Source organism: Vipera berus (assembly GCF_964194415.1).
Source record: "Vipera berus genome assembly, chromosome: 3".
Lineage (NCBI taxonomy): Eukaryota > Metazoa > Chordata > Lepidosauria > Squamata > Viperidae > Vipera > Vipera berus.
The window spans coordinates 186,553,715-186,579,112 of NC_138204.1; the positions used below are offsets into that span (position 1 = coordinate 186,553,715).

The 25,398-nt window shown below is 36.7% G+C and overlaps 1 protein-coding gene across 1 annotated transcript; it reads right to left on the reverse strand.

The window, feature by feature from the left end:
• Window positions 1-757: 757 nt before the first annotated feature.
• PAG1 (phosphoprotein membrane anchor with glycosphingolipid microdomains 1) lies at window positions 758-24,968 on the reverse strand (the record flags this gene model as incomplete). Its single annotated transcript, XM_081325341.1, has 7 exons — window positions 24,855-24,968; window positions 16,510-16,716; window positions 14,546-14,597; window positions 13,946-14,042; window positions 9,766-10,361; window positions 2,617-2,676; window positions 758-1,108 (listed from the first exon to the last, which is right to left on the reverse strand). The coding sequence occupies exons 2-7, from the start codon at window positions 16,632-16,634 to the stop codon at window positions 758-760; spliced, it is 1,281 nt and encodes a 426-aa protein (XP_081181467.1). The 5' UTR covers window positions 16,635-16,716; window positions 24,855-24,968.
• Window positions 24,969-25,398: the final 430 nt, after the last annotated feature.

The following is a 25,398-nucleotide window of genomic DNA, read 5'->3' on the forward strand; positions in this document are numbered from 1 at the left end:
TTTCCTATTGCTGACTGGGAATTTTGGGAGTTGGAATCCACACAACTTAAAGTTGCCATGGTTGAGAAACAACATATTAAGGCAAATTAGCCCACTAAATGTATCTATTCTTTACTGCAAGCTGTGCCTATATTTAAAAACAACCTAAATGAATGTATAATTTGGGAATATATTTTAATAAAATGGTTGAAGTAACTAAAAGTAAAGATCTTTTTAAAAGGCCCTTATTTAACAGTACCACTTTTTATATACTAGCATATGAGTATGTGTCTGAGCATGTGCTCCAGACATATCACTCTTGGTTCAACATGTCTGTTCTACAGAAGCCTTTCCAAGACCCTCATCTTTGATTCCAATTTTATCTACTGTATTTGTTGTTGTGATAACATCACCTATGGGAGTTGAAAAATCACTGTATACATTGATAAAACAGCAGCAATTATGTTCTTTGTGTGTGTGTGTGTGTGTGTGTTTCCATCCATGTGATCTTAATTCTTCAAAAGGAGCACTTGCCTGTTTCCTGCTTGTTAGGGTAAGTTCATATCTGTATGATAGTTTGATGGATTTGAAGCAGAAATCATTGATCAAACATCCCAGGCTAAGCTTTCATGTTACCTGATATCATTTCAAGCAAAATACATTTTGGCCATTTTAGATTTCCAACTGTGTGTTAAGTTTGCAAGTGATAAGTCATGGAATAAAGCCATCTTGAAAGATCCACTGAACAGCATATTCCAAAGTCTTGCATCTGAATCAGTTAAAGCCTGGTGACATCTTTATTTTGCTGCAAGTCGCCAATACTCTCATAGTCATTTTCTTGTGGGAGGATGGATTGAATGGTGCCAGACATCAAAACATTTCTTTCCTCCTCTCGACTTAGAGTCTGAATGGCTTCATAGTCTGGTTCCAAGTCACCATTCAGAAGTATTGTTGACTGAGGCAAATCAGTAAGGTTTGGATTGGTTTCCAAGTCCTTCACACTGGCATAGAGACCACTGCAAATAGATGGAGACTTCTGAGGTACAACTTCAGGAATACAGGTATATGTAGATTCTAAGTCTCTAGAGGGTTGCCCTGTTTTATTTATAGAAGAATACATTGCTGAAATCTATGAAGGGAAGAAATATAGTAATTGCATTGAAACATAACAAATATTTTATAAGGTATTATTTTCATATTCAGTGAATAATATAGCAGCACACGTAATTTATTTCAATATAAGTTATTTGATATAACAAAACATTAAAGTGAAAATGAGCATGATATCGGTTTATGTAGTATCCCTGGAAAGATCATGTTTTTACAGCTCATATGCAATCACAAAAGCTTTCCATTATGGTATATGAAAAAAGGGAAGGGAGTATTGCTCAGAAGGCAAGTTCTTGATACATCTCTGTTGGGCTGACATCAGGATATATGAATAGGACTTAGAGAAATAGAACTATTCTCCATTGTGAAAAAGCCACCTAGTAAAATGTTTCTAATATTTGCCATTAAAAACTGCAAGGCATGATAAATTTACCACATTGTTGAAAAGCAATAGTGGTAAGCATTCAATGTTGCTTGCCTTTAAAAGGTGTGTGTGTCATAAAATGTTCACAGAGTGGAGTTCAGTCCAATATACAATGCTCTGGTTGACAATTTGGAAAATGTATTTATTACTTTGACTGAATTGACTGAGGCATATATGCTCCATTCTACATTAGACTTAAATAGTCCTAAGCAACCAATAAAGGATAATATTGGTAGCTCAGGGTCGAAATGAGGGGACCTTAGTGCTCTCTGAGCTTGCTTGTTTTCTTGCAGCTGTTTCATTGCTCAAACTAGGTAACATCATCAGTGCTAGTAAGAAGTGCATTTTGTCGTCAGTTTATATTCTAGTGGATTGCATGTCAATATTGGTGGGAGGGTTCTTAGAGATTCTTTGGTTGGGCTGTTTGCTGTTGGCTTCATTGGCAGTTTCTTGATTGGGGTATAGTTTACATGATTGTTGGTCTGATGTTAACCTTGGAGTTAATCTATCCTGATCTGGGTGCTGATTGCTGGTGGAGAGGTGCTTAGGTCTTTTTGTCCCCTTTTGGGCTTGGTGACAGTCTCTTTTGCATAGTCTACACATGTTGTTAATATCTATGTGTCTATTGATGGCTGATTTGTCAAGCTTCTAGAAATTCCCTGATCACCTTTTCCCAAATGAAACTATGGTTAAATCTACGTATATGTTGTGAAATTAAAGAGTTTTCATTTCCTGCAATAAGGATGTTTTCTGGTTCAGATACAAATCCTTTTGTCACATTATACTCCATTTTAAAAGTTCTTCTCAGCCCTGACAGTTTACAATTTAATGTGTGCAGTCTTCAGATATTTATATGGGCTTACATCTATATCAATGTTGACACTTCTTAAATAGCCAAGAAGAGAGCTCCAAAAAATAGTCAGTGACCCAAAACAGTTCCACTGTGAAAGGTTGAAAGTGATATAAAGGCATTTGGCAAAAATAATCGTGTAACCCAGTTTGCATTTGAACCATTATTTTCAGGTCTTCTTAATCAAAGAACACTTAATACTACTTTATTCAGGTAATATTTTCTGAATATATTTCATACAAGACAGACCCACCTCATCTTCTGTAAGAGATGGGTCATCTTCTCGAGATTTATAAATCAATGAACTAAGCCTCTGAAAAAGATAGAAAATAACATCTTATTAAAAAGCTAACACTTTCCTCAATACAAAAATAAAAGAATAAATTAATATTTTTTCCTTTCATGTTACAACTGTCCATTTTTCAGTAGCTGAAATTAATAGCTCAGTTTTGAAGGTAAGCAGACTGAAACAGAATTTTTATATGTGGCAAAAATAACGGCACTAATATCTGTTCTATTGAATTCTGTTAAATGCTTGAAACATGATTAAGACAGCAAAAGTCTATATTTAAGCATTTGTAACAAAGTTTCTGACTGATGTAGGAATTTCCTTTGCATTTTTATTGAATTCTATAATCAATATTATTTCAGTGGTGTTTTCTTAGATCTAACAAAATGTTCAAGTTTTGTTCAATTACTCACAACAGCCCAACTCAGAATCATAAAAATACTTAATTGTTCGCAGCAGTTTATTTTGCTGTGATTTTTGGCAATTTTATTTCTATCCTTTTTTTTCCTACACAACCCAAATGATAATATAAAACTGTAAAACAATACAAAAAACACAATTAGAGATAAAACACAACATAAAATGAAACCTAGCAAGCAATATAAGAATTGGATGACATAATGGTCCAGGAAATAAAATGCTCTCAACCTGAGGTAAATTACAATTAAGTACTCAAAACAAAACAGCTGTTTTCTACAGAGAAAGAGGAAGGAAGGAAAATAACTAACTAACTAACTAACTAACTAACTAACTAACTAACTAACTAACTAACTAAATAAATAATCCCAAACAATACAATAAAATATAAATAAACCCAGGATTTTTCATTAAACCCCTCGGGGATTTTTTTTGTTATTATTAATACAAAAAAAATCAGACTCAAATAACACATTGCCAATATTTGGAATGCAGCTATTTGAAATGGGTTCAGGACTCTGTCCACTCATTTGACAGGCTGTCTCTCAGCAGGATAATCTCTGAAAATGAAACAGAATTGAATGGTTAATTTGGAGTGGGAGGAGAAGCTGTCAAAAGAAAGATTAAGTTTGTAAATGGGCCAAATCTGGCTGGGGCTGCAAAGAAACAACAGGCAGGCACACTTCCAGTTTGTAGGATTTGGGTGGGGGGCAAAAATGTAACAGTGAATGCTTGCAGAATGACAAAATTGATAAACCTTTGACCTTTCCCAAATGTTTTTTATGCTTCAGTTTTCAAATGCTTCTCTGCTGGTGATGACCTATAAAGCCCTACATGGCATGGGTCCGGATTACCTACGGCAACACCTGCTGCCGGCGTCAACCTCCCTCTGTCCAGTGTGCTCCCACAGAGAGGGCCTCCTCAGGGTGCCACCGGTCAGAGAATGTCGACTGGCGGCCACCAGGGGGAGGGCGTTCTCTGTGGGTGCACCAGACCTGTGGAACCGCTTACCGGTTGAGCTCTGGATGGCTCCTGACCGTCGCTCCTTCCGACATGATCTAAAAACTTATTTATTTGAACAAGCCGGCCTGGTCTGATGGCTTTGGGGTCTGGGGTTTTAACATGGATTTTAACCAATGTACTACATCGGGCATAATTATTTAATGTTTTTTAACTTTTGTATTTCGTATTTTGATATTTATTGCCCTGTACACCGCCCTGAGTTCTTCGGGAGAAGGGCGGTATAAAAATCTAATAAATAAATAAATAAATAAATAAATAAATAAACAGAATCATCTGTTTATTTATAAATCAGATTTATAAGGCTACTCATAAAGACTCTGGTGTATTAAAGTTAAAAATACATCCAGCACAATAAAAGCAAAAGGAAAACAATTACCTGGAGATGCATACATCTAGTACATTAGTAAAATTCTCTGAGAAAACACTTTATCAATCAGGGAAAATAAGCCAGGTCTCCCAGGCTTATTTAAAGAAGAGCAGGGTTGGACCAACGTGAACCTCTTGGGGGATACTATTTCAGGGGAAAGTGCTGTGACCAAGGAATTAAGTTAAGTGGATTTCATTAGATGACATTATTTTAAAGAAGGACTTGGAGCATGACCACTCAGCCAGACCTTACTGGACAAGCAGAAGTAATAGAAGAAAGACAGTCCCTCAAATAGCAAGATTCTTTGTATGTCACAGCTAGCAGCTTGAACTGCACCAGGAAGCAATGCTACTCATGTAGCAGAGGTTTTATATGGTCACAGCAAGGGGTTCCCATAACTGTCTGCATTGCCAGAATCTGGACCAGCTGTTTCTGATTAAACTTCAGTGACTTCCCCATGTAGGATGCATTACAATAGTCTACACATGAGATGACTAGGGTGGGACTGATTGTGAAAAGAAAGAAAGACAAAGAAAGAACAAGCTTTCTGAATAAATCTGGGCAAAAGCATCCCTGGCCACAGCTGCCATCTAACGTGCAAGTAAGAGCTTCAATTCAAATTGTGCACCAATGTGCATAATTGTACCTCATTCAGAACCAAGGATGGAAAATCCAAAGAACACACAACTACTTGGTCTTATTAGGGTTGAGTTTAAGCCTGTTCCTTTCCATCCAGGACCCAGCAGTCTTCAGGCACTAGGACAAGATATCCACAGTACCCCTTGATCATGCCAGGATCAAGATATATAACTGGGTATCATCAGCATTTTGATGATACTTGATCCTATTTTGATAGATGACTTCCCTTAGCATCTCCATGCAGATCTTAAGCAGGAAGGGAAGATGTGGCATCATACAAATCACAGAATTCAGGTTTAACCTCTCCATAACCCTGTCACCAATCACCATGTCTCCCGGTCCTGCTACCTGCAGTCAGTGCAGAAGTATGTAATGAAGCAAGGTGACTAAAGCAAAAAAGAACCAGGACAGTTGCACTACAGCTATCCTAGCTCTGTCAGAAGCATTGAGATGTGCAATCAATGCCATCTCTATTCTATCCCCAACCTGAATCTTGAAAAGGTCCAGATAATCCACTTCTTTCAGGGCTGTCTGAAGCTGCAATCTGACCATCTTCTCAACCATCTTTCCTAGAGAGAGAAGGTTGGAGATGAGACAAAAATTTCTAGTACTGTTGGGTCCAGCAGGGGCTTCCTGAAGAAGAAAAGGCATACTACTGCCTCCTTCAAGATAGGGAGAACCATCCTCTCACTCAAACTTTCTTATGCTATCAGACTACTAGTATATCTTGATCATCATTTTCTGTTCAGTGACTTGCAGCAATTCTACAGGTTGTCTTGAATTTTTCCAACCATCCCCATTCTAGGAAGATGCAAAGCATATGCTAGATTGACCAGTGAGCTACAGGTCCTTCCTAAGTAAGAAGATGCAAGACTGGAAAATGGATTGCTCTTTCCAAACCAAAGGAATCCTTCCATTCAGAGAAGAAAGAAAGACACTAGAAAGGAGTGGAAGAAGGAAGACATTAATATCAATATTAAGATCAGTGAATGCTTTTGTAATTTTATCAGAAGCAGAAAAATGGCTATTTTGTGACTTATTGGATGTGAAGGGTACCAGAATGTTAGCGAAGAAGCTGTTTTGTTTTTTTTAAATTTTCCCTGCAATGAATATACTGCAAGGGGGTGTGGGTTTAAAGTTTTTCAAGTGAGAGTCTGAGAAATTAAGGTCTACATCTTACTGGAAAACCTCTCTGATCTAAACAAATACTGTATTTTTCTGTGTATAAGACGCTATTTTTTCCTGCAAACACCCTGTTCAGAAATCAGGTGCATCTTATACAAGTGCAACGTCTTATACACAAAAAACAATGGTAACTTCTGCAGCCCAGGGCTGCCTGTCTGGGTTTTCTACATGCCGCTGCCATGCCACCTGGTGCAAGTGTCAAGCTCCTGTGGGTTTGCCACTAACGGGAGGGGGCAAGATTGTCAGATGGCGGCGTATAGAGGGAGCAGATGGGACCAGCAGCATGGACGGCAGCGACAGCCCTTTCCCTCCCTCATACCTATATGCCAGCCAGGGACCCTGTGGAACGCAGCTGTGAGGCCGTCCTGCTTGATAATAACGGCCATTTGCCGGCTCAGCTATTTGACACTCTGCCAAACAGCTGATTGGCATGGAGAAATGGCGGGGAGTTTAAAACCTGCCTTTGCTTCCCTTCCCTTGCTGTCATGCTGGTACTCACGCCAGTTTGTTTACCAGGGTTGGAAGGCTGCTGCTGTGAACTGACTATGCATGCTCATCATGCCGGATGCTGGTTAGGTGGGTGGGGGGTGGGGCCGGCTGGGAGGCACCTATTTAGAGCGTTGGGAGGCGGTTGCTCCCATCGGTGACTTTGCTGTAAGTTTGGAACTCGCATGCCAGAGCGTCTTATACAAGGGTGCGTCTTATACACGAAAAAATACGGTAGGTAATAAAAATCTCTCTAAGATTGGCTTCTTTCCCAGGGGACTAGAAAGTATGCAGTGTCACAGTGATTTTTAAAATGCATCAGGGCAAGTTAATCCCTTGAAATTTATTAACATAAAGTATTATTAAAGATAAAATTATCAAGATTTGCTAAAAAGAAAAAAAAATCTTAAAGAGAAGTCTCTTACTATTTTTTTTCAGATAGGTAGATAATCATCTAGATTTTCAAAAGGCTTTCAAACAAAGCCTTTATCAGAAATTGTTCATCAAACCAAGCAGGCATAGGATAAAAGAAGAGATTCAACTGATTAAAGAATGGAGAGAAGGAATAAGTAGAAGGCTATAAATGTGGAGACCTTCAATGAAACTGAGAATACCTTTTTTTTCTGTCCCCCAACAACAAATAGGCAGTAGTATAAATAATTAATCAAGTCAAGCAAGGTATCTGGAATAGCTAAGGAAAAGCAACAGTTAAAAACTCCACGGAAAAAGATTTGGGGAAAAATGTGGAACTTTATGTTGACGGCAGCAAAATTACTTTATGCACAAAAGTGGAAGGACCCTTTGATTCCTACAGTGGATAAATGGCTGCTAAAGTTGATGGAGAGATGGCCAAATTGACTGCTCAGATTAAAGAAAAAACACAATTAACTTTGTACTTGGAAACTGCTTTTGGACTTTGTGCTTGAGGTGGAAAAAATAAAACACTTCAATTTTGGGTTTTGCCGATTAAATAGATTTGTTGTTATACAAATGACTACTTTGTATTCTTATATAAAAGTAAAAAGTTGAGGTCTGATGCTATTATCTTAATCAATTAAACCAAAAGCAGTTAGAAGTCAGTGCTTTTTCTTTATTTTTTCCCCTTTGTCCTATACTTTTCCCTTCACTTTTTCCTCCCTTACTTTTCTGTTATTTTCTTTTGCATTTTTGTATTTTATATTACTAAAAATTTTGAATATTTGGAATAATAATAACTCCAAAAGTATTTTTCCAGTCTGGATGAGCAACAATTGATGAGCATTCATGGAATTGGAGCAAAGAAATTTATATTAGTTCTTTTTTTTAACTTTTAAATTTTTGCGGTTAAGAAATTTGGAATACTTTAAATATAATACTAAGAAAACCTACTGTCTCTGTCTTTGTGTGCTTAACTCCTGCTGCATTTGACTCATATAGAATAATCAGACTAAGATTCAGTTCTCCTCCCTCCCCCTTCCCCATCCAGGCATGAGGTTTGGCCAACTGATCTGGGGGAAAAAAGGCTAACAGTTTTACTTAGTTTTATTTCTATGATAATTTTGTTAAGATTAATTTTATGAGGTATGGAAGAAAACAGAGGAATAAGACATGAGCATTTTCCAATCACTTGGATAGTACTAGTGAATTCTTTGAATTGTTTATCATCAAATAAGTTTTGTTCCAGCAAACACTCCATCATCATCATCATCATCTTCATCCTCCTCCTTATCCACAGCATTATAATTATGCAGTTCTATTACTCGGCCCAGCTTCTGCCAACCTAGCAGTTCGAAAGCACGTAAAAAATGCAAGTAGAAAAATAGGGACCACTCCGGTGGGAAGGTAACAGCGTTCCGTGCGCTTTTGGCGTCTAGTCATGCCGGCCACATGACCACGGAGACGTCCTCGGACAAGCGCTGGCTCTTCGGCTTTGAAACGGAGATGAGCACCGGCCCCTAGAGTCGGAAACGACTAGCACACATGTGCGGGGGAACCTTTACCTTTACCTTTTAATATTTGGGTCAGGAAAACACCACTAATTTGTTTCTCATTTGAAAGCCGCTATCCTGGACTTGTAGGCATAATTAACTCCCTAAGTTGTTGCTTTTCTCTTTAAGGAGTTATTCAAATTACTTTTAATATTATTTAAAATGTGACAGATTGCATTTCTGAAAAACTAAAATATTTGACATAGAAATTCATGCTGTTATAAGCAGTTGGACCTTTGGGGTAAGAACTAGAGAAAGTTCTTTGTTTCATTACAAATTAAAATTGTGGATACACTTAAATCTAAAATTGGATCAGAAATCTGGAGGCCAGGGGAGAAATACAATTGCAAGTTTTCATGAACAGTAATGAAAACAGTAGGGCGTGAGTCATTCTGTCTTTCTGGAACAAATGTTGAAGGTTTTTGAGACTCTGCAGAGCAGAGGAGAGCAAAAAAACAACAACTCCATATCACATTAGCAAAATTCAATTTTAGATGCCACTCCAGGATTCTGCTCTCTCCTACATTTTGTGTTTTATTGACTGGCTAGATGTTGGCCAACAGTAACACTTTGAATACCTTCTGTTCCTAGCGCAGATTATCTGGAATATTTCAAAACAAGGGACAGACTAATTAGACTAATTAATGATCAGTTGGCAAGTATGTGTCTCCTGGGTAAATGCTGAAAAAATATTCATGCAAATGTCTCTAAAATTTTAAGCAGCAGTTAAAGTTTCAGTACCTTGAAACTATCATCAACTGCATATGATTCCATGCCTTCTTCTAGCCACTTGAATATTATTTTTCATTTATGAATGCACATCTGAACATTGACACATTATATATAGATCACACAAATACTGCTAGTTTTGATCTTAAGATTTTGCATCAGCAGAAGATACCAAGAAAAAGAATGTATATTTATATTTACTAATGAACAACAGCATTTGCCATAGTATATATACATACTTCAAGTCTTTCAAGTTACAACTTCACTTTCTTATACTGATGAACACAAAATAACATGTACCTTGTCGGGTTCATTAAGCCTTTCCATTACTTCCTCCTCTTCTTTGGCTCCTTTATCCTGTACATTCTCATTTTCATCAAGAAGTTTTATTGGTACAGGAGGTGGAGCATCTTCTTCCACATCTGGAGTAGTACTGCTAAGAGGACTCTCTGAATTAACACTGTGGCAACTTTTTTTATTTCTGTCAACGGATGCATATTCTGCTGATTCTGTCTTCTTTTCAAGAACATGATTTAAAATTCCATTAACCATTACAGGAGTCTTTGGTTTGCATTTCTCTGAGTTGGCTGCTGCTCCCAGGTCCTTAATTTCCTTCACTGTTTCATACAAGCAGTCTTCTACTATGTTCTCTTGGGAGGAACTCTCTTTCAGCACTTCATAAGGCCCCTCCATTCCAAGACTCTGGTCATTTTCTACATTTCTTGTGGTGAGAATTGTTTCCATGGCATTATTTGGAGGAATTCTAGGTAACTCTCTACTTTGATGACATTTTAAAGATCTACCCAATGTGTCCTGTTGATCCAAAAGATCTGTAACAGAGGTTTGCACTTCTTCATAAGGTTGGAGAGAAGCAGCTGTACTATCTTCTGATAGAACTAGAAGAAAATTACATAAATGCATAAATACTTAAGTATAATTTTAGGCTCATAAGGCCACTAATCTACATTGCATAATGTCTTTGTATCATTTTTTTTAAAAAGATATTGACACATAAGGAACATCTTTGTTACCAGATTGGAAATACTAACACAAATTTATTTTGGTTTATATTTATTTATTTTCTTCATTTATTAACTTCATTATTTTTTTATCCCATTTGGATTTTTGTTTTGTTTTGTGGTCACATGAAGTTTGTTTGATACTGGATCTGTTTTTCTTTGAGATTTCTTCAGCATATTTCCAACAGTTCTTGAAGGTTGAGGCTAGACTTTTTCATCGAGAAGAGAATGGATGGATAACACTGATAGATGAAAGACAGTGAAATAGACTAAAATATTGTAGAATGGATTGGTAAGTGTGAAAATTGTTAACTGCAGTTGGAAAGATGAAATGTTGGCACTTCTATTGTCTTAGTGGGTTATTGGTCAATCTGTCAATCTCTATTAGAAAGAGAAAAGAAAATTTGCTTCCTAGTTACCGAGAGCAACTTCTCTTATATTTTGATGCAAAGTCACTCAACTTCAGCAGAATCTTATTCCTTATTGGCAGGATCATTTGAAATGGTGACTGGGACAGTATCTAGGATTCATTTTGACTTGTATACTGTGATTGATATTTCACTGAAATAAGACACTATCTGTGTGCTTACATATCCTGGGGTCCTTTGGATGACCAGAAGGAAAAAAACAACAGACCACAGGATCCATGAAACTATTGATACTTTATTGGTAGTGAGATTTTCCTGTCTAATTTTAAGCACAATCTGGTGAATTCCCTTTTGAAAAGGAATTCACTGGATCTAGGCCTAGTGAATAACAGTCCAATCTTTCTTTTCTAATGGGTTTAGCTGCAGAATGCCCTAGGGAAAACAATTAGGCTGAAGATACCTAAGGTTGAGTTAGTCCCATCTGATATGATTATTGCTTTATATTATTTTTAAACTAGGCTTTTCCTCTTTTTAATAGTTCTTTATCCCTTGGTAAAGGGTTTATTTTTCAGGAAGAGGCTTCTTTTTCTAGAAGCTAAAGTTTATTTAACATATTTAGGCAAGGAAATGGGCAAGGAAATCCAAATATGCTCAAGTCCCCCCACTCCACTATCTCCTGTTATCATAAGATTGATAGATGATTTCCAGACATCAATTTGAGATTACTGAGCAAGGGAGATATAACCAGATTTGTTTAGATAAAGGCTAAAGAAATCCCCTTGGCCCTTTAAAAAGCAAAAGAAGGATATTTTTTTTCTGGGAGACTGTATGAGAGAGAGATTGCAGGAAAATGTAGAAATAGCTACATGGTTTTGGTGAGTTGGTTTTCAGGAAAAAAAGAGAGCTAAGCACTTCTTCAAATAGGAGGAAACTGTGACAAGAGCAAAAACTAACTTACACTGGAATTGAAGGGGAAGGAGTATGTGAATTAGAACCAACAGCACAAGGGATGAGGGCATTAAGGATGAATATTTGAATGAAGGATGTGAGTAAAAAACAGTGGGTGTAGAGAAACAGAAGGTCAGCGATAAGGACAGAGTGTCTCTGAGCTGGAGGTGACACAAGCTGCAAAACCACGGCTCTGAAATCTGTAGAGCATTGATAAGACTTAAGAGGTTTTGCTAAAACTATGGATGAAGGGTTTAGGAAGCTATCTAGAGAAACAAGATGGGTAAACCTTTCTGAAGTAAAATGAAAGTTACATTCCAATTTCTGATTTTAAAGTATTGTAGTCTGCATTATAGATTCTTACATTTTGAGTGTCTCTGTTAATAGCTTCAAAGAATTCCTTTATTAAAAGATGCTTTGAATAGAAACTCCATTTCATAGTTTCATACCATTTTAAGCTACCTGAGCTTTGATCCTGCCCATCAGACCTATCTATGCCTAGTATACCTGCAGCATTGTTTGGGAGACTGATGTTTGAGACACCGTTTGTGTTTATCCCTTTTTTAACTTTTCCTTTGGATTTGATATCATACTCACTGGAAGGCCAGAACACCATTTTTATAGTAAATATGTACAAATAAAATAATTTTTTGGAGCAGACAAACTACAGCTAAAGGGTTACCAATGTCCTGTGTTATGTCAAAAATATCCAAGTCTATGATATTTACTTTAAGGAATCCAGCCCATCATATCACTATGTTTATTTTAAGCTTCTAGAAAGAAAGGTTTTCAACACTTTTCGAAAATTAAGATAATTTCAAATGCATAGTCAACCTGGAAGACTTTTCAGTTCACTTTCCAGTTACAACTTAAAGTGAGTAAACCTAACCGTTTCCCTTTTCCTCACCTACATTTTCTTCTATACACATTTGCTCATTAGTAATGAGTACAGCATTGTATATTATAATTTATTACAGGTGGTTTCTTGACATACAACCCCAACTGAGCCCAAAGTTTCCATTGCTAAGCAAGACTTATTGCTACGCAAGTTAAGTTAAGTTTTGCTTAATGGCATTTACAACTTTACTTGCTTTTCTTGCCACAGTTGTTAAGTGAATCACTATAGCTGTTATGTTAATAACATGGTTGTTAAGTGAATCTGGCTTCCCCATTGACTTTGTTTGTCAGAAGGTCACATGACCCTAGGACACTGCAACTGTCATAAATACATGCCATGGGGATGCTGAAACAGTTGTAACTGTAAGTGTAAAAAATGGTTATAAGTCATTTTTTTCAGTGCTGTAGTAACTTCAAATGGTCACTAAATGAATTTAAGTTGAATGTAAGTTGTCAGTTGAGGACTACCTGTAATTGACTCAGGAACTGAATTTTTACACTATTTACATAACAGAGAAAAATCTTATCTTAACATATAGTAAATATTCAAGTCTAGAGTGTATTTATAAACTGTGCAGACATACCTATTTTTCCATGCAGAATCACAATATAAATATTCTCTCTTCTTTTCTTTTCTCAGTACAGAGTGGGATCCTGACTAATCATCTTGAAGTATCCCAGTGAAATCAGTGGGGTTTAAGTTACTTATGATCCAATTTCTGTAGCTTTCCTCTATTCTCTTTTGATTTTTTTCATATATTGTTATAAGGCTTGTCAAAGTCTCTTCATAGTAAAATCCTATTTATAGCTATATCTCTGTTCAACTTCTAGTGGGCAATAAGAACATCTTTAGTTTTATGAACTGTTTCCAAAGGAATGACTATAGTAGTCATTTGTGTCAAAAATATTTATAGTAGTGCATTAAGTATTAACAACTGAGTTGTTGCACTAGTTAGGGTTCTCCTACAGTACTAAGAACTGCAGGTCGGCTAGCCACAGTACTGAATTCAAGTCAAGAATCATGTAGTTCTGTCCAAGGTCCTGAGCCAGCTCTGTTCTTGAGCTCTACCAGCCAGCTGTCTTACATTGACATTTATTCTCTTATCTGAGCTACTGCTGTTCTGTAACAATAGTTACTGTAAATGGAATCAGGTTTGTGAGCTTACATCATTTTAAAAACAATACAGTGGCAACGTACATATTTATGGAGAGTCATCGTGCTGAGAAATCACATAATGATAATCTTACCATCTCCATTACTAATTCCACCATTTTGTTCACTGCTTGCAATTGGATCTGTAGCCAGACTTGTGACAGAGTGACTAAATGCCTCTTTATCTGAAGGCTGCAAAACGAAATGTGGATTTAAATGAACTGGTCAGGAAATGAACATCCATTTTATAACTGATGGTAGCTAGTTAGCTAGATTGGTAGATGAAATGTTAATGTTAAGAGTTCTAGTAGTGAGAATTGCAGAAACATCAAATATTTACAGAAGATCTCTAGATAGTCTGAAAGTCTGTTGAAATTCTAAAGATATCTTTTCAAATGGTGAAAATTCTGTCAAAGAGTATGTATCAGAATTCTTATTTTCTATTATTACATATACCAATTTTGATCAGAAAATCATGTACTAGTATGCTAATAACTGGGCTCAGCTTGACTAGGTAGTCTGTAATTTTTCATCTATAAAATGAGGCAAATATTTATCATTTTTATAAGGATTACATAAATGCATTCTTAGCATTTATACATACACAACCCCTAAATAATACTCCAGCTCCACTGTTCAGTCTTTCTGCTTCATTACAAATTATAGAAAAACATTTTTATTAGACTTTTTATTACCACATTCATCAGATTTTCATGGTCCCCATTTTGCTGCTCAGGACTCTTCTCCCTGTAATACAAATCAGATTTAGATATATTGTTAGAATATCCACAATCAGTTTCAACAAATAAGATTTATATAATGTAAGTTATGACTATTTCTGAATTCTGACTGGTATTGTTTTGAATTCTGTATTGCTGTTCTTTCAGATATTCCACATGAGAATAATATAGTTCAAGTTGATACTCTTTTCTATCCTTTTTTTTGGCTGAAGTTGAACAATAAAAAAAAATCAAGTCTTTTTTTGTTGCCAATTCAGAATTTTTTTCGCCACCTCGATACATGCAAGAAAATCTTCATTTCTTAAATCTCATAGGAAATGTTATTAATTTCCCTCTACTATGAGATAGTTAGGGATGCGGTGGCTCAGTGGGTTAGGACGTTGAGCTTGTCGATCTGAAGGTCGGCAGTTTGGTGGGTCGAATCCCGAGTGCCGCATAACAGAGTGAGCACCTGTTACTCATCCCAGCTTCTGCCAACCTAGCAGTTCGAAAGCACGTAAAAATGCAAGTAGAAAAATAGGGACCACTATGGTGGGAAGGTAACAGCGTTCCGTGCGCCTTTGGCATCTAGTCATGCCAGCCACATGACCACGGAGACGTCCTCGGACAAGCGCTGGCTCTTCGGCTTTGAAACGGAGATGAGCACCGGCCCCTAGAGTCAGAAACGACTAGCACGCATGTGCGGGGGAACCTTTACCTTTACCTTTATGAGATAGTTCAATGGGGAACTTTCTCCTTCTGAAGAGATAGGTGATGTATATAATTCACAGAGCAGCTGATGTTTTGAACTTGAGCTTTTTGATTACTACCAAAAGTAATTTCTATAATCTGAAAACATTACTAGTACTAATATAATTTTATAAGTAAGAGACTTCTTTTATTAGCTTCTAAGAAAGCACATGTCAAAGTGAACACATTAATCTCTGTGTTGCTAAGAAATCCTTGGTGTATCTTTGTTTTCCTTTTGATGGAAATGGATTACACAATTTTTGCCAAACTTTTTTGAAATTCTTGGTCAGGTTTTATGAAGAGATAATAGCCAAATAAAAATGCTAAACACTTGTTTTAAATTATTCATCACTCTAGCAACATTTCTGACCAAGACATTTTTATTAAAAGACATAAACTTTTGTGAACTGCAGCCTCTTTATCAGGTGCACAGAGCAGCTAAAATGATGTAGGATTAAAGAGCATGTGTGTGGGGGTGGGGAAAGTGAAGGAAGGGGAAGATAGATTGGTTGTGCAGATGTGAAATGTGAGACATATTATGGGTACATTAATAATTAACAATTGTTATACATTTGCTGAAACCCTCTGAAAGTTTCTGAAACCTTTTGATATAAAATTTGATGTTAATCTTAACCAATTGATTGTTTGATATTGATGTTAAAGTCCTGTTTTCCTAAGATGGCAATTCTGAGGTCTGTTATGGCAGAGGTCCCCAACCTTTTAGGCACCAGGGACTGATTCTGTGGAGAAAGGTTTTTCTGTGGACCAGAGAGTGCATGGTTTTGTGTGCTGTCTGCATCCCATGGATGGGGCTTTGCTTGTTTGTGCGGATCAGTTGCTGGCATGCCGGGGCCCGGTACCAATCCACAGACCGTGGTTGGAGACCCCTGTGTTATGGAGCATCCTGGGAGGTTGAATTAAAATTTGCTAGTTGGAAAAGCTACCAGTCTCCTGGGTTTGTTTGTTTTTTCATGATGAACAAGATTCTATGCGCCTATTAAGGAACCACAATATAATATTTCCCTTGGATATATTTTATATAGTGAACCATTACAAATACTCTAAGAGATTGCAATATCCCTGAATGAAACTCAGAACAGATTGTTTCTTTTTCTTCACTTATTGGCTAAGCTTTTCAAAGTAATTATATTTCTATTTTTTTCTTTTTTTCTTTTTGGCTAAGTCCTTACCTGTCACAGCCAGAGCAGAGAAAGAGGAGAAAACTAAATACCAGAAGCATTGCCATGGCTCCTAAGCTACCCCATACAATGATATGAAGCACTCCAGTAGTTAGGAAACCACCGTCAGGTCCCATGATGTAAAAAGGATGTGAAGACAGGAATGGTTGAAGTGATTACTTGCAATAACACTTGGCCATTTTACCTGAGAGAGCTTGTCTGTAGTGGGTAAAAAAGAGAGAAAGAAGAGAAAGCAATTCAAATAAACTATATAGAGCAAGTTGCCATAACAGCGAAAATCAAACTTTAAATTTTGCTTTAATAATATGTTTTAAAATATCAGTGGTATTAATATTACATATTAAAGCTTAATTTTAAATCAAGGCTTAATCTAATCAAAATGGACAGTATCATGAACCATAAAATAATTGTGATTACCTGGTATTAAGAGATTGGCAATTTTCAGAGGCAGAGAAGCAAGCTTTATTACTTTAGTACTTGTTCCAGTACTGAAACCTAAAAAAGTCTAATTTAGCACACTTCTGTGCTAAATATTTATATTAATATTAGGATAATAAATGCTAAAATTATTCAGAAAATATACAGAACTCTTAATGAAATTTGAAAGACTCCTTTTTCCTGATCTATACTCATTTCTCTTTTCCTACTGCTCCTACCTTGCCACTGTGACTAGTTCACATGGCAAATTGCATAGTATGTAGCCAACTAAATTGATCCAATTTGCCAGGGATTGTCTCAGTTGGCAAATTCAATCGGTTGTCCTGCTTGATAGATTCCAATTGTTATTTTATAGTTTTATTGTTATGCCCAGTGTGAATGTTTTAAATTGTTTGTCTTCAATTTTGCTTGATGGCAAGACTTGTTCCAGCTTTGGGCACAAGATGGCAGAGGTGGACTATAGTTTTCTCCTGATACTTGAAAGCCATTACATTTTCATGTATTGCCAATCCACTCTTATTTTAAGCCATAGTATAATTTGCAGTTATGATGAAGTTTCACAGGAATGTGATTATTCAATTGTAATCCATCAAAGTTAAATTACTAATTACCAAACGTTTTCTCATTTACATTTTCTTAGATTAGCAATTCATACTAGTAAAGAACTCACACAACAAAATATGTCTTCGGTATTATCTCTGACTGACCACAGTCCCTACAGTCACTTTAGACATTGCACAAAGGAAAATGTGACATTCCTTATGTCTTGCCACTTATGGAGAACAAGAACAAGAAATGAATTATGCTTGAAGATAATTTTTTAGAATGTTATAAAGTCCTCATAAAGCTGACCCAGATTTAGGAACAGCTTTATGGCAAGAACAAACATTTTTAAGGGTACCCAAGAACAAAATCAAATTAAAAGATGGAGACCATCGAGCAAGGAATAACATTAAAGGAGAATGTGGCTTGAAGATCTGTCCTTCCTTGTACTACTTGGATGACTCTGAATTTGTTGTTATTAGCTGCGAAGTTGTGTCCGACCCATCGCGACCCTATGGACAACGTTCCTCCAGGCCTTCCTGTCCTCTACCATCTTCTGGAGTCCATTTAAGCTCACGCCTACTGCTTCAGTGTGACTCTGAATAGGACTGCCTAAATGTAAAACCAATATGCTCGAGTGGAGATTCTTAGCGGATAACAACACGCTATGTGAATGTGGAGAGACACAGAGCCCAGCCTATCTGCTAGTATGTTGACTATTACCAGAAACATGTAGCAATAATGACTTATTTGGGGCCAATGACAAAGCCAGTCTAAAGTTTGATCTAGACACAGAAAAGAAGGAAGTCCTCACACTTGAAGAGAGTGAATTGTTATCTCTTTCTAATAATCAGCCATAGTATGGCTTTTCTACAATCACATTATGCTGAAAATTTATCTTGGTCATAGATCCATTAAGAATTCTTCCTAGAATATAGGCAAGCAATATGCAAATTAAGTACCAATACCAGTAAGCATGGATAGCTAGCTAGACAGTTTTTTAAAATCAATGATAAATATCACTATATAAATCTGTTTGAAGTATATTATTATATAAAAAAACTATATATAATGTTTGAAATGACTAGGTACGGATGGCTAGACGTGTCATAAAGTTACTAAAGTCTAAGACTACAGATATTTCAGAATGAATACTAACAGAATGACTGTAATACTGGGGTAGAAATTTAAGTAGTCATAAAAGGGATGATGGAGAAACTAAAGACTAAATAACCATTGCTTTAATTACCAATGATGGCTCCAGTGTTTAAGAATGTTGATTATGGGGAATAGGTGTAACATACTGAATAAAATAACATTTAAATAAAATAAAACTCTGAAGGATTGTTATTGAGTGTTATTAAAATTTACATATAACGTAACAAATGATGGTGCTTTTAAAAATAAGGTAGAGGTACCTTAAGTTCCCCTGACCTCTATAGTGGTAAGTGTTATGCTGGTATTTTGAATTGAGTAGATGTAGGTAGATGTGGAATTCTGACCCCGCCCCCAGGGAACTGTGACAATTATTTTTAAGATTAGGTGGTTGGGTGGGATTTCTTGTGGGGGAGGTACTCTCCAATACTTGAGAGGACATTGCTTGGCTCATGTGAGAAGGGTCAATGCTGTTCCTCTTTGTTACTACTCCAAATAGGTTTGGAATTTGCTGCAGTAGTCTTTGGAAAGATGGATTTGAAGGAAACATGAAATCTCAGATTTTTCTCATCCTAAATTTTTCATCTGATCATCACTTGATAGTCAATATCTGAATAGATAAGTTATTTATTTGCATGGTAAATAAATACAATTTAAAATGAAATGCACAGAGACTAGTAGCTTGGATCTCATTGGAACTACTTGATATGCTGATGGAAATAAAAATGGATGGCAGAGATAACTCTGATGTATTCATAAATAACAATGAAAGTGAAGTACTACTTCCTACAGACTTCTCTAACTTTTTAATTAATGTCTATAATGTAGTATTTAGTGATGTCAGTGCTACCTAATAATTGTCCACAAGCATACATTATTGCCTAATTATGGCATATCATTCTCTCTTACTCTGACTCTCTGGAATCAGAGAAATAATTACAGGGATTACAGGTGAAACTCGAAAAATTAGAATATCGTGCAAAAGTTCATTTATTTCAGTAATGCAACTTAAAAGGGGAAACTAATATATGAGATAGACTCATTACATGCAAAGCAAGATAGTTCAAGCCATGATTTGTCATAATTGTGATGATTATGGCGTACAGCTAATGAAAACCCCAAATCCACAATCTCAGAAAATTAGAATATTACATGCAATCAATAAAACAAGGACTGTACATAGAACAATATCGGACCTCTGAAAAGTATAAGCATGCATATGTACTTAGTACTTGGTTTGGGCCCCTTTTGCAGCAATTACTGCCTCAATGCGGCGTGGCATGGAAGCTATCAGCCTGTGGCACTGCTGAGGTGTTATGGAAGACCAGGATGCTTCAATAGCGGCCTTCAGCTCTTCTCCATTGTTCGGTCTCATGTCTCTCATCTTTCTCTTGGCATGCCCCATAGATTCTCTATGGGGTTCAGGTCAGGCGAGTTTGCTGGCCAATCAAGCACAATAATCCCACAGTCATTGAACCAGGTTTTGGTGCTTTTGGCAGTGTGGGCAGGTGCCACGTCCTGCTGGAAAATGAAGTCAGCATCCCCATAAAGCTCGTCTGCGGAAGGAAGCATGAAGTGCTCCAAAATCTCCTGGTAGACGGCTGCATTGACCCTGGACTTAATGAAGCACAGTGGACCAACACCAGCAGATGAGATGGCTCCCCAAATCAATACAGACTGTGGAAACTTCACACTGGACTTCAAGCATCTTGCAGTGTGTGCCTCTCCATTCTTCTTCCAGACTCTGGGTCCTTGGTTTCCAAATGAGATGCAAAATTTGCTCTCATCAGAAAAGAGGACTTTGGACCACTGAGCAACAGACCAGGTCTGTTTTTCTTTAGCCCAGGTAAGACGCTTCTGACGTTATTTGTTGTTCAGGAGCGGCTTGACAAGAGGAATACGACATTTGAAGCCCATGTCCAGGATCCGTCTGTGTGTGGTGACTCTTGATTCACTGACTCCAGCCTCAGTCCACTCCTTGTGAAAGTCCCCAACACTTTTGAATGGCCTTTTCCTGACAATCCTCTCCAGGCTGCGGTCATCCCTGCTGCTTGTGCACCTTTTTCTTCCACACTTTTTCCTTCCACATAACTTTCTATTAATGTGCTTTGATACAGCACTTTGGGAACATCCAACTTCTTTTGCAATTACCTTTTGAGGCTTTCCCTCCTTATGGAGGGTGTCAATGATAGTTTTCTGCACAACTGTCAGGTCAGCAGTCTTCTCCATGATTGTGATTCCTACTGAAGCAGACTGAGAGACCATTTAAAGGCTCAGGAACCCTTTGCAGGTGTTATGGCTTAATTAGCTGATTAGAGTGGGACACTTTGAGCCTAGAATATTGCACCTTTTCACAATATTCTAATTTTCTGAGATTGTGGATTTGGGGTTTTCATGAGCTGTAAGCCATAATCCTCACAATTATGATAAATCATGGCTTGAACTATCTTGCTTTGCATGTAATGAGTCTATCTCATATATTAGTTTCCCCTTTTAAGTTGCATTACTGAAATAAATGAACTTTTGCACGATATTCTAATTTTTTGAGTTTCACCTGTATTCCAGGTCCTTGGTATTCTCTGAGTTTCTTGCAAATATTACCAAATTAGGTAGAAGTGTCCTCTAACACTGATGGTGTTACCATGTTTGGTAATGAAATGTCTGCAAGAAAACCACCAAGCTCAGCAAGCCCCAAGGACCCCACAGTTCAGTCCTGAACTACAAATAATTTCTTTTATCATTACCAAATATAAACTAAAACGACCCAAACTATATCTTCAAACTTTAAAGAAGCTTGCAAGAAAGAAGAAAATGAAGTGTTCTAAAAATTCAATATGGCTTAAAATAGCTCTTTTGTATCCATTTAAGATATGTGAACTTCAAAATTTGACACAATTATCTGTATACTTTGAATATGTCAGATGTATGTTAAAGCAAGCCAACTCTACATTCTGCAAATTTACTTTTTTTTGTGCTGAAAACTGACTTTGGAGCCTTTAAGCTTTTTGCTGAAAATCTTCTGTATGAGTCATTTCTAAAAAGGGATGCATGTATGTGCATATCTCTGAAGCTTCCCCAACTCTCTAATTCTCTTAAATTTTGTAAAATGTGCTCCTTCTAATTTCACATGAAGTAGGAAGCACATTAAACAAGCCTATATAACTTTTTCTTAATCTTCAATCTCTTTCAACGAGTGGTGATGAAGAGATAAATGGCATGGTTTAAACTAAAGAACTTTGAAAAGTTTTGAGAACCATGTACTTGGACCTTCAGAATAATAGTTTTAAAAATAATTAAGTAGTATTTCACATGCAGACAAGAATAGTGTGCATTTGATCACTGAAAGCTGAAGTGTTTAAATACATTTAGCATAAAGTACTTAATTGAAGTATCTTCATGATTCCAATTTTATTGCTATGCATGTAACAATCCACTCAACATTGCTTTTCTAAAATATTAATTATCCTTAATATTTTTAGATGATGCATAAGGAAATTTGTATTGAACTATTTTAATTTTCCAGTGCTGTGATACTTGCCTGCCTTCTTTTTACAAAAGGAAAACATAAGATTATAAACCTGAGAGAACAATTTGCAAGCAGTGGATTTTCTTCCTTAAACACCACAGAGCAAATATGATGATCAAATCTAATTATCTGCTGCTTATACAGACTTAAAACTCTCCGTAATTAATGAATAACAGTCTTTGCACATTTAATTGGATAGAGAGGGAAGAGAGAGATGGAGTTTTCAGACAATTTTATACGTCAACCAATTTTGCAATTCTGATCATCCCAAGTTCATAAGTATACATGCATTCTCACACACATGATCTCCTACCACCATTCCCTGAAAATGAGAGTGAATCTTACATGGAACTAAGCTTAATATTCTATTTTGCGGCAATAGGTGTCTTTGATTGGATAAAATGTTTTATTTATGTATTTATTTGATTTTATCCTGCCTTTATTATTGTTTATAAATTGCTCAAGGTGGCAAATATACCAAATACTCCTTCCTCCTCTATTTTCCCCACAACCCTGTGAGATGGGTTGGACTGAGAAAAAGTGATTGGCCCAAAGTCATCAACCAGTTTTCATACCTAAGGCAGGGACTGGAACTCATGGTTGCCTGGTTTGCCTCTTGTAATCCTGTTAGATTTTGCAACCCACTATGGACTAGGTTCTGAATTTCATATATTATATTTTACTTTCAACTTTCCTTTAAGGAGTTTGCACTTTCCCTAACAAGCTTGTAAAGTGATTTAAGTGAGAAACATTGATCCATGAATGTTCATCAAGTTTTATAGCTGAAGAATAATCTGACACTGAAATTTGTTATTTGAACTCAACCTGCTACACAGCTGTAGCAAAGGGAGTGAATAGCAGTGTCCTCAGTATCTGGAGAAAATAGCTTTATATGACTATTCTTGAAATATTTGAGATTTTCTGTGTACTGGATCTATAAATATATTGTCTTAATACTGATATTAGGCATGGTGAAAAATCAGGAGTCATCAAAGCAGGAGCTTCAGAAATTAGTGACTCTGATATTGAAGTTGTTAGCCATTATCTTATTCCAGTTTATGCTTTTTCAATCTTGCTATAATCTTTTCTGCTAGTTTTCCACTCAAGCAGTAACCAATTAAGCCATTCTATTATTGTTTTTCAAGATCAGCCAAGTGCTATCACCTAGTTGAGCAAATTGGGCAAAGCAGGTATAAACATTCTGGCATTTTTAAAATATTACTAGGAGTTTTCCTATATTCTTAAGCCTATTGGGACCGTTACACACCTCTTTTTCTTTTTACAGCATTTCTGGTTTCTCATTTCTGGTCCACTACTATCAATGAAAAATTCTCCCTTATCCACATACACAAAGCTGTGAGATGCAGCTTAAGAAAAATTTAGCTTATCCCCATTGCAAACATAAGAGGCTTGGATGGCTCTGAACTGAAGCAAGAGCACTGTCCCTTTTTAAATGAAATTTCGATTTTCCTTGACTCCTATGCGCCTGGTCTAAGTGATTAGCTTCCTATTTACTGCAGCATTACATGGAAACCCATATAGCATATCCAGTAATCTTGGGTGGCAAATGTGGTGAAAATAGATTTGTAAAACAGCCTAGTAATGTGAAATGTCTTTTGAAGATGCACAGCACTACTCAGTAGTTGTAATTGATGGCATAATGTGTTATTCTGTTCTATGATAAAAGGCTGAAAGTTCACGCATGTTCAGTCTGTTAAAACACTGTCAAGAAAAAGTGTATGATTAAAGGAAACAATCTGCTAGGCAGCCTCTGTACACAGACAGCAGACAAATGAGGAGCTTTTCAAAGCTCAACACAGAAAATTGCCTTTGCATTAACTGGCTTATGGCAAAGTTACTTATGGCACATTTGCCTTTAGGACTCAGCAGGCCTATACTGCAAGATATTATGTCAACCATCTGCTGAACAAGCAGAGCCCATCTAAGAGCCTGTGTGTCTTGCTTTGCTTGCAAATTTACCCACTGTGACTAAATACACAAGCATAGAACTGATAATTAAAAACAGCCAGATATGATAATTCTAGGGGAGAATTACCATTTTCAATTCCAGAATTAAAATAAAATGTTCTGTGCCACATAAGTTATTTTAGGAAGACCAAGTTTGAAAGATAAGCTTTTTCTTAAGATAGTTTGCAAATTTGTGCATCACTCAGAAATTACATAATCATTTCTGTAACTGGGATGTAATTTTATGCTTAGTAGGTAAACATATGGAAGTCTGTTCCCAGCAAACTGTGCTAAGATAAACTTTCCTTTGCCTGTTGTAAAATGTTTTGTTCCTCTTTTCTGTTTTACACTGCTTCGTGTTCCTTCATAGTCCATCTTAGTCTGATGGCATTTTTGCACATTGTAGTTTAGAAAATTGTGCAGCAAGGGATATACATTCTGACAAGTCTTTTTACAAACATCTGTAACCTAAGAAAAATATTTCTACAGCTTTTCCAGAATGAAATCACCTTCTGATGCCCCGGTAATATCTGTAAAATGGGTACACAATCATTAGGGCAATCCAGCCTATGTTATGTCACTTGCTTACATAATAGCAAAGCCAGTTTGGTCTAGTGGTTAAGGCACCAGGCTAGAAAGCAGGAGATGTAAGGCCCCAGCTATTTCACATGATAAACATGCCACATCTGTTTACTCTCTTCTTTACCTGTCAAAATATTTGTGTGAGCACCATTTTCAATGAATCATTTTTGATTCTGTTGTTACTCATCATTGTTGTTACTCATTGTTGATTCTGTTGTTACTCAGCATGAAATTCACAACACCAGCTTGTGAACTCGAGAGGCTGTAATCTTGTAAATAAGAATGGGGATTAGTTTAATGTCCGATGAACACTTAAGCAGAAAGTCAGAGGATGAATGGTGGCTGGCTGGTGGGCAGGAAGGGAGTGCAGAACATATGACAAGAGAAGACTCTTTAACACTAGGTGAAACATGATACTAGCTCTTTTCTGAACTTTTAATTTGTTTTCCTGTGGGTTTCTCTGCAGCTCCAACTACGGAAGAAATATTTGCCCTGGTGGTGAGATTTCTCTTAGATTACAGTTCTAGATTAATCATATCACAGTAGTGGGATCTAGCCAATTCAATTTTCTTAAGGTACGTTTTTTTATCAAGGTGACTTGAATTGGTCGAAGGGAAATGGCAAACTACCAAATATGGCAAATATGGAACACCAAATCATAGGACTCT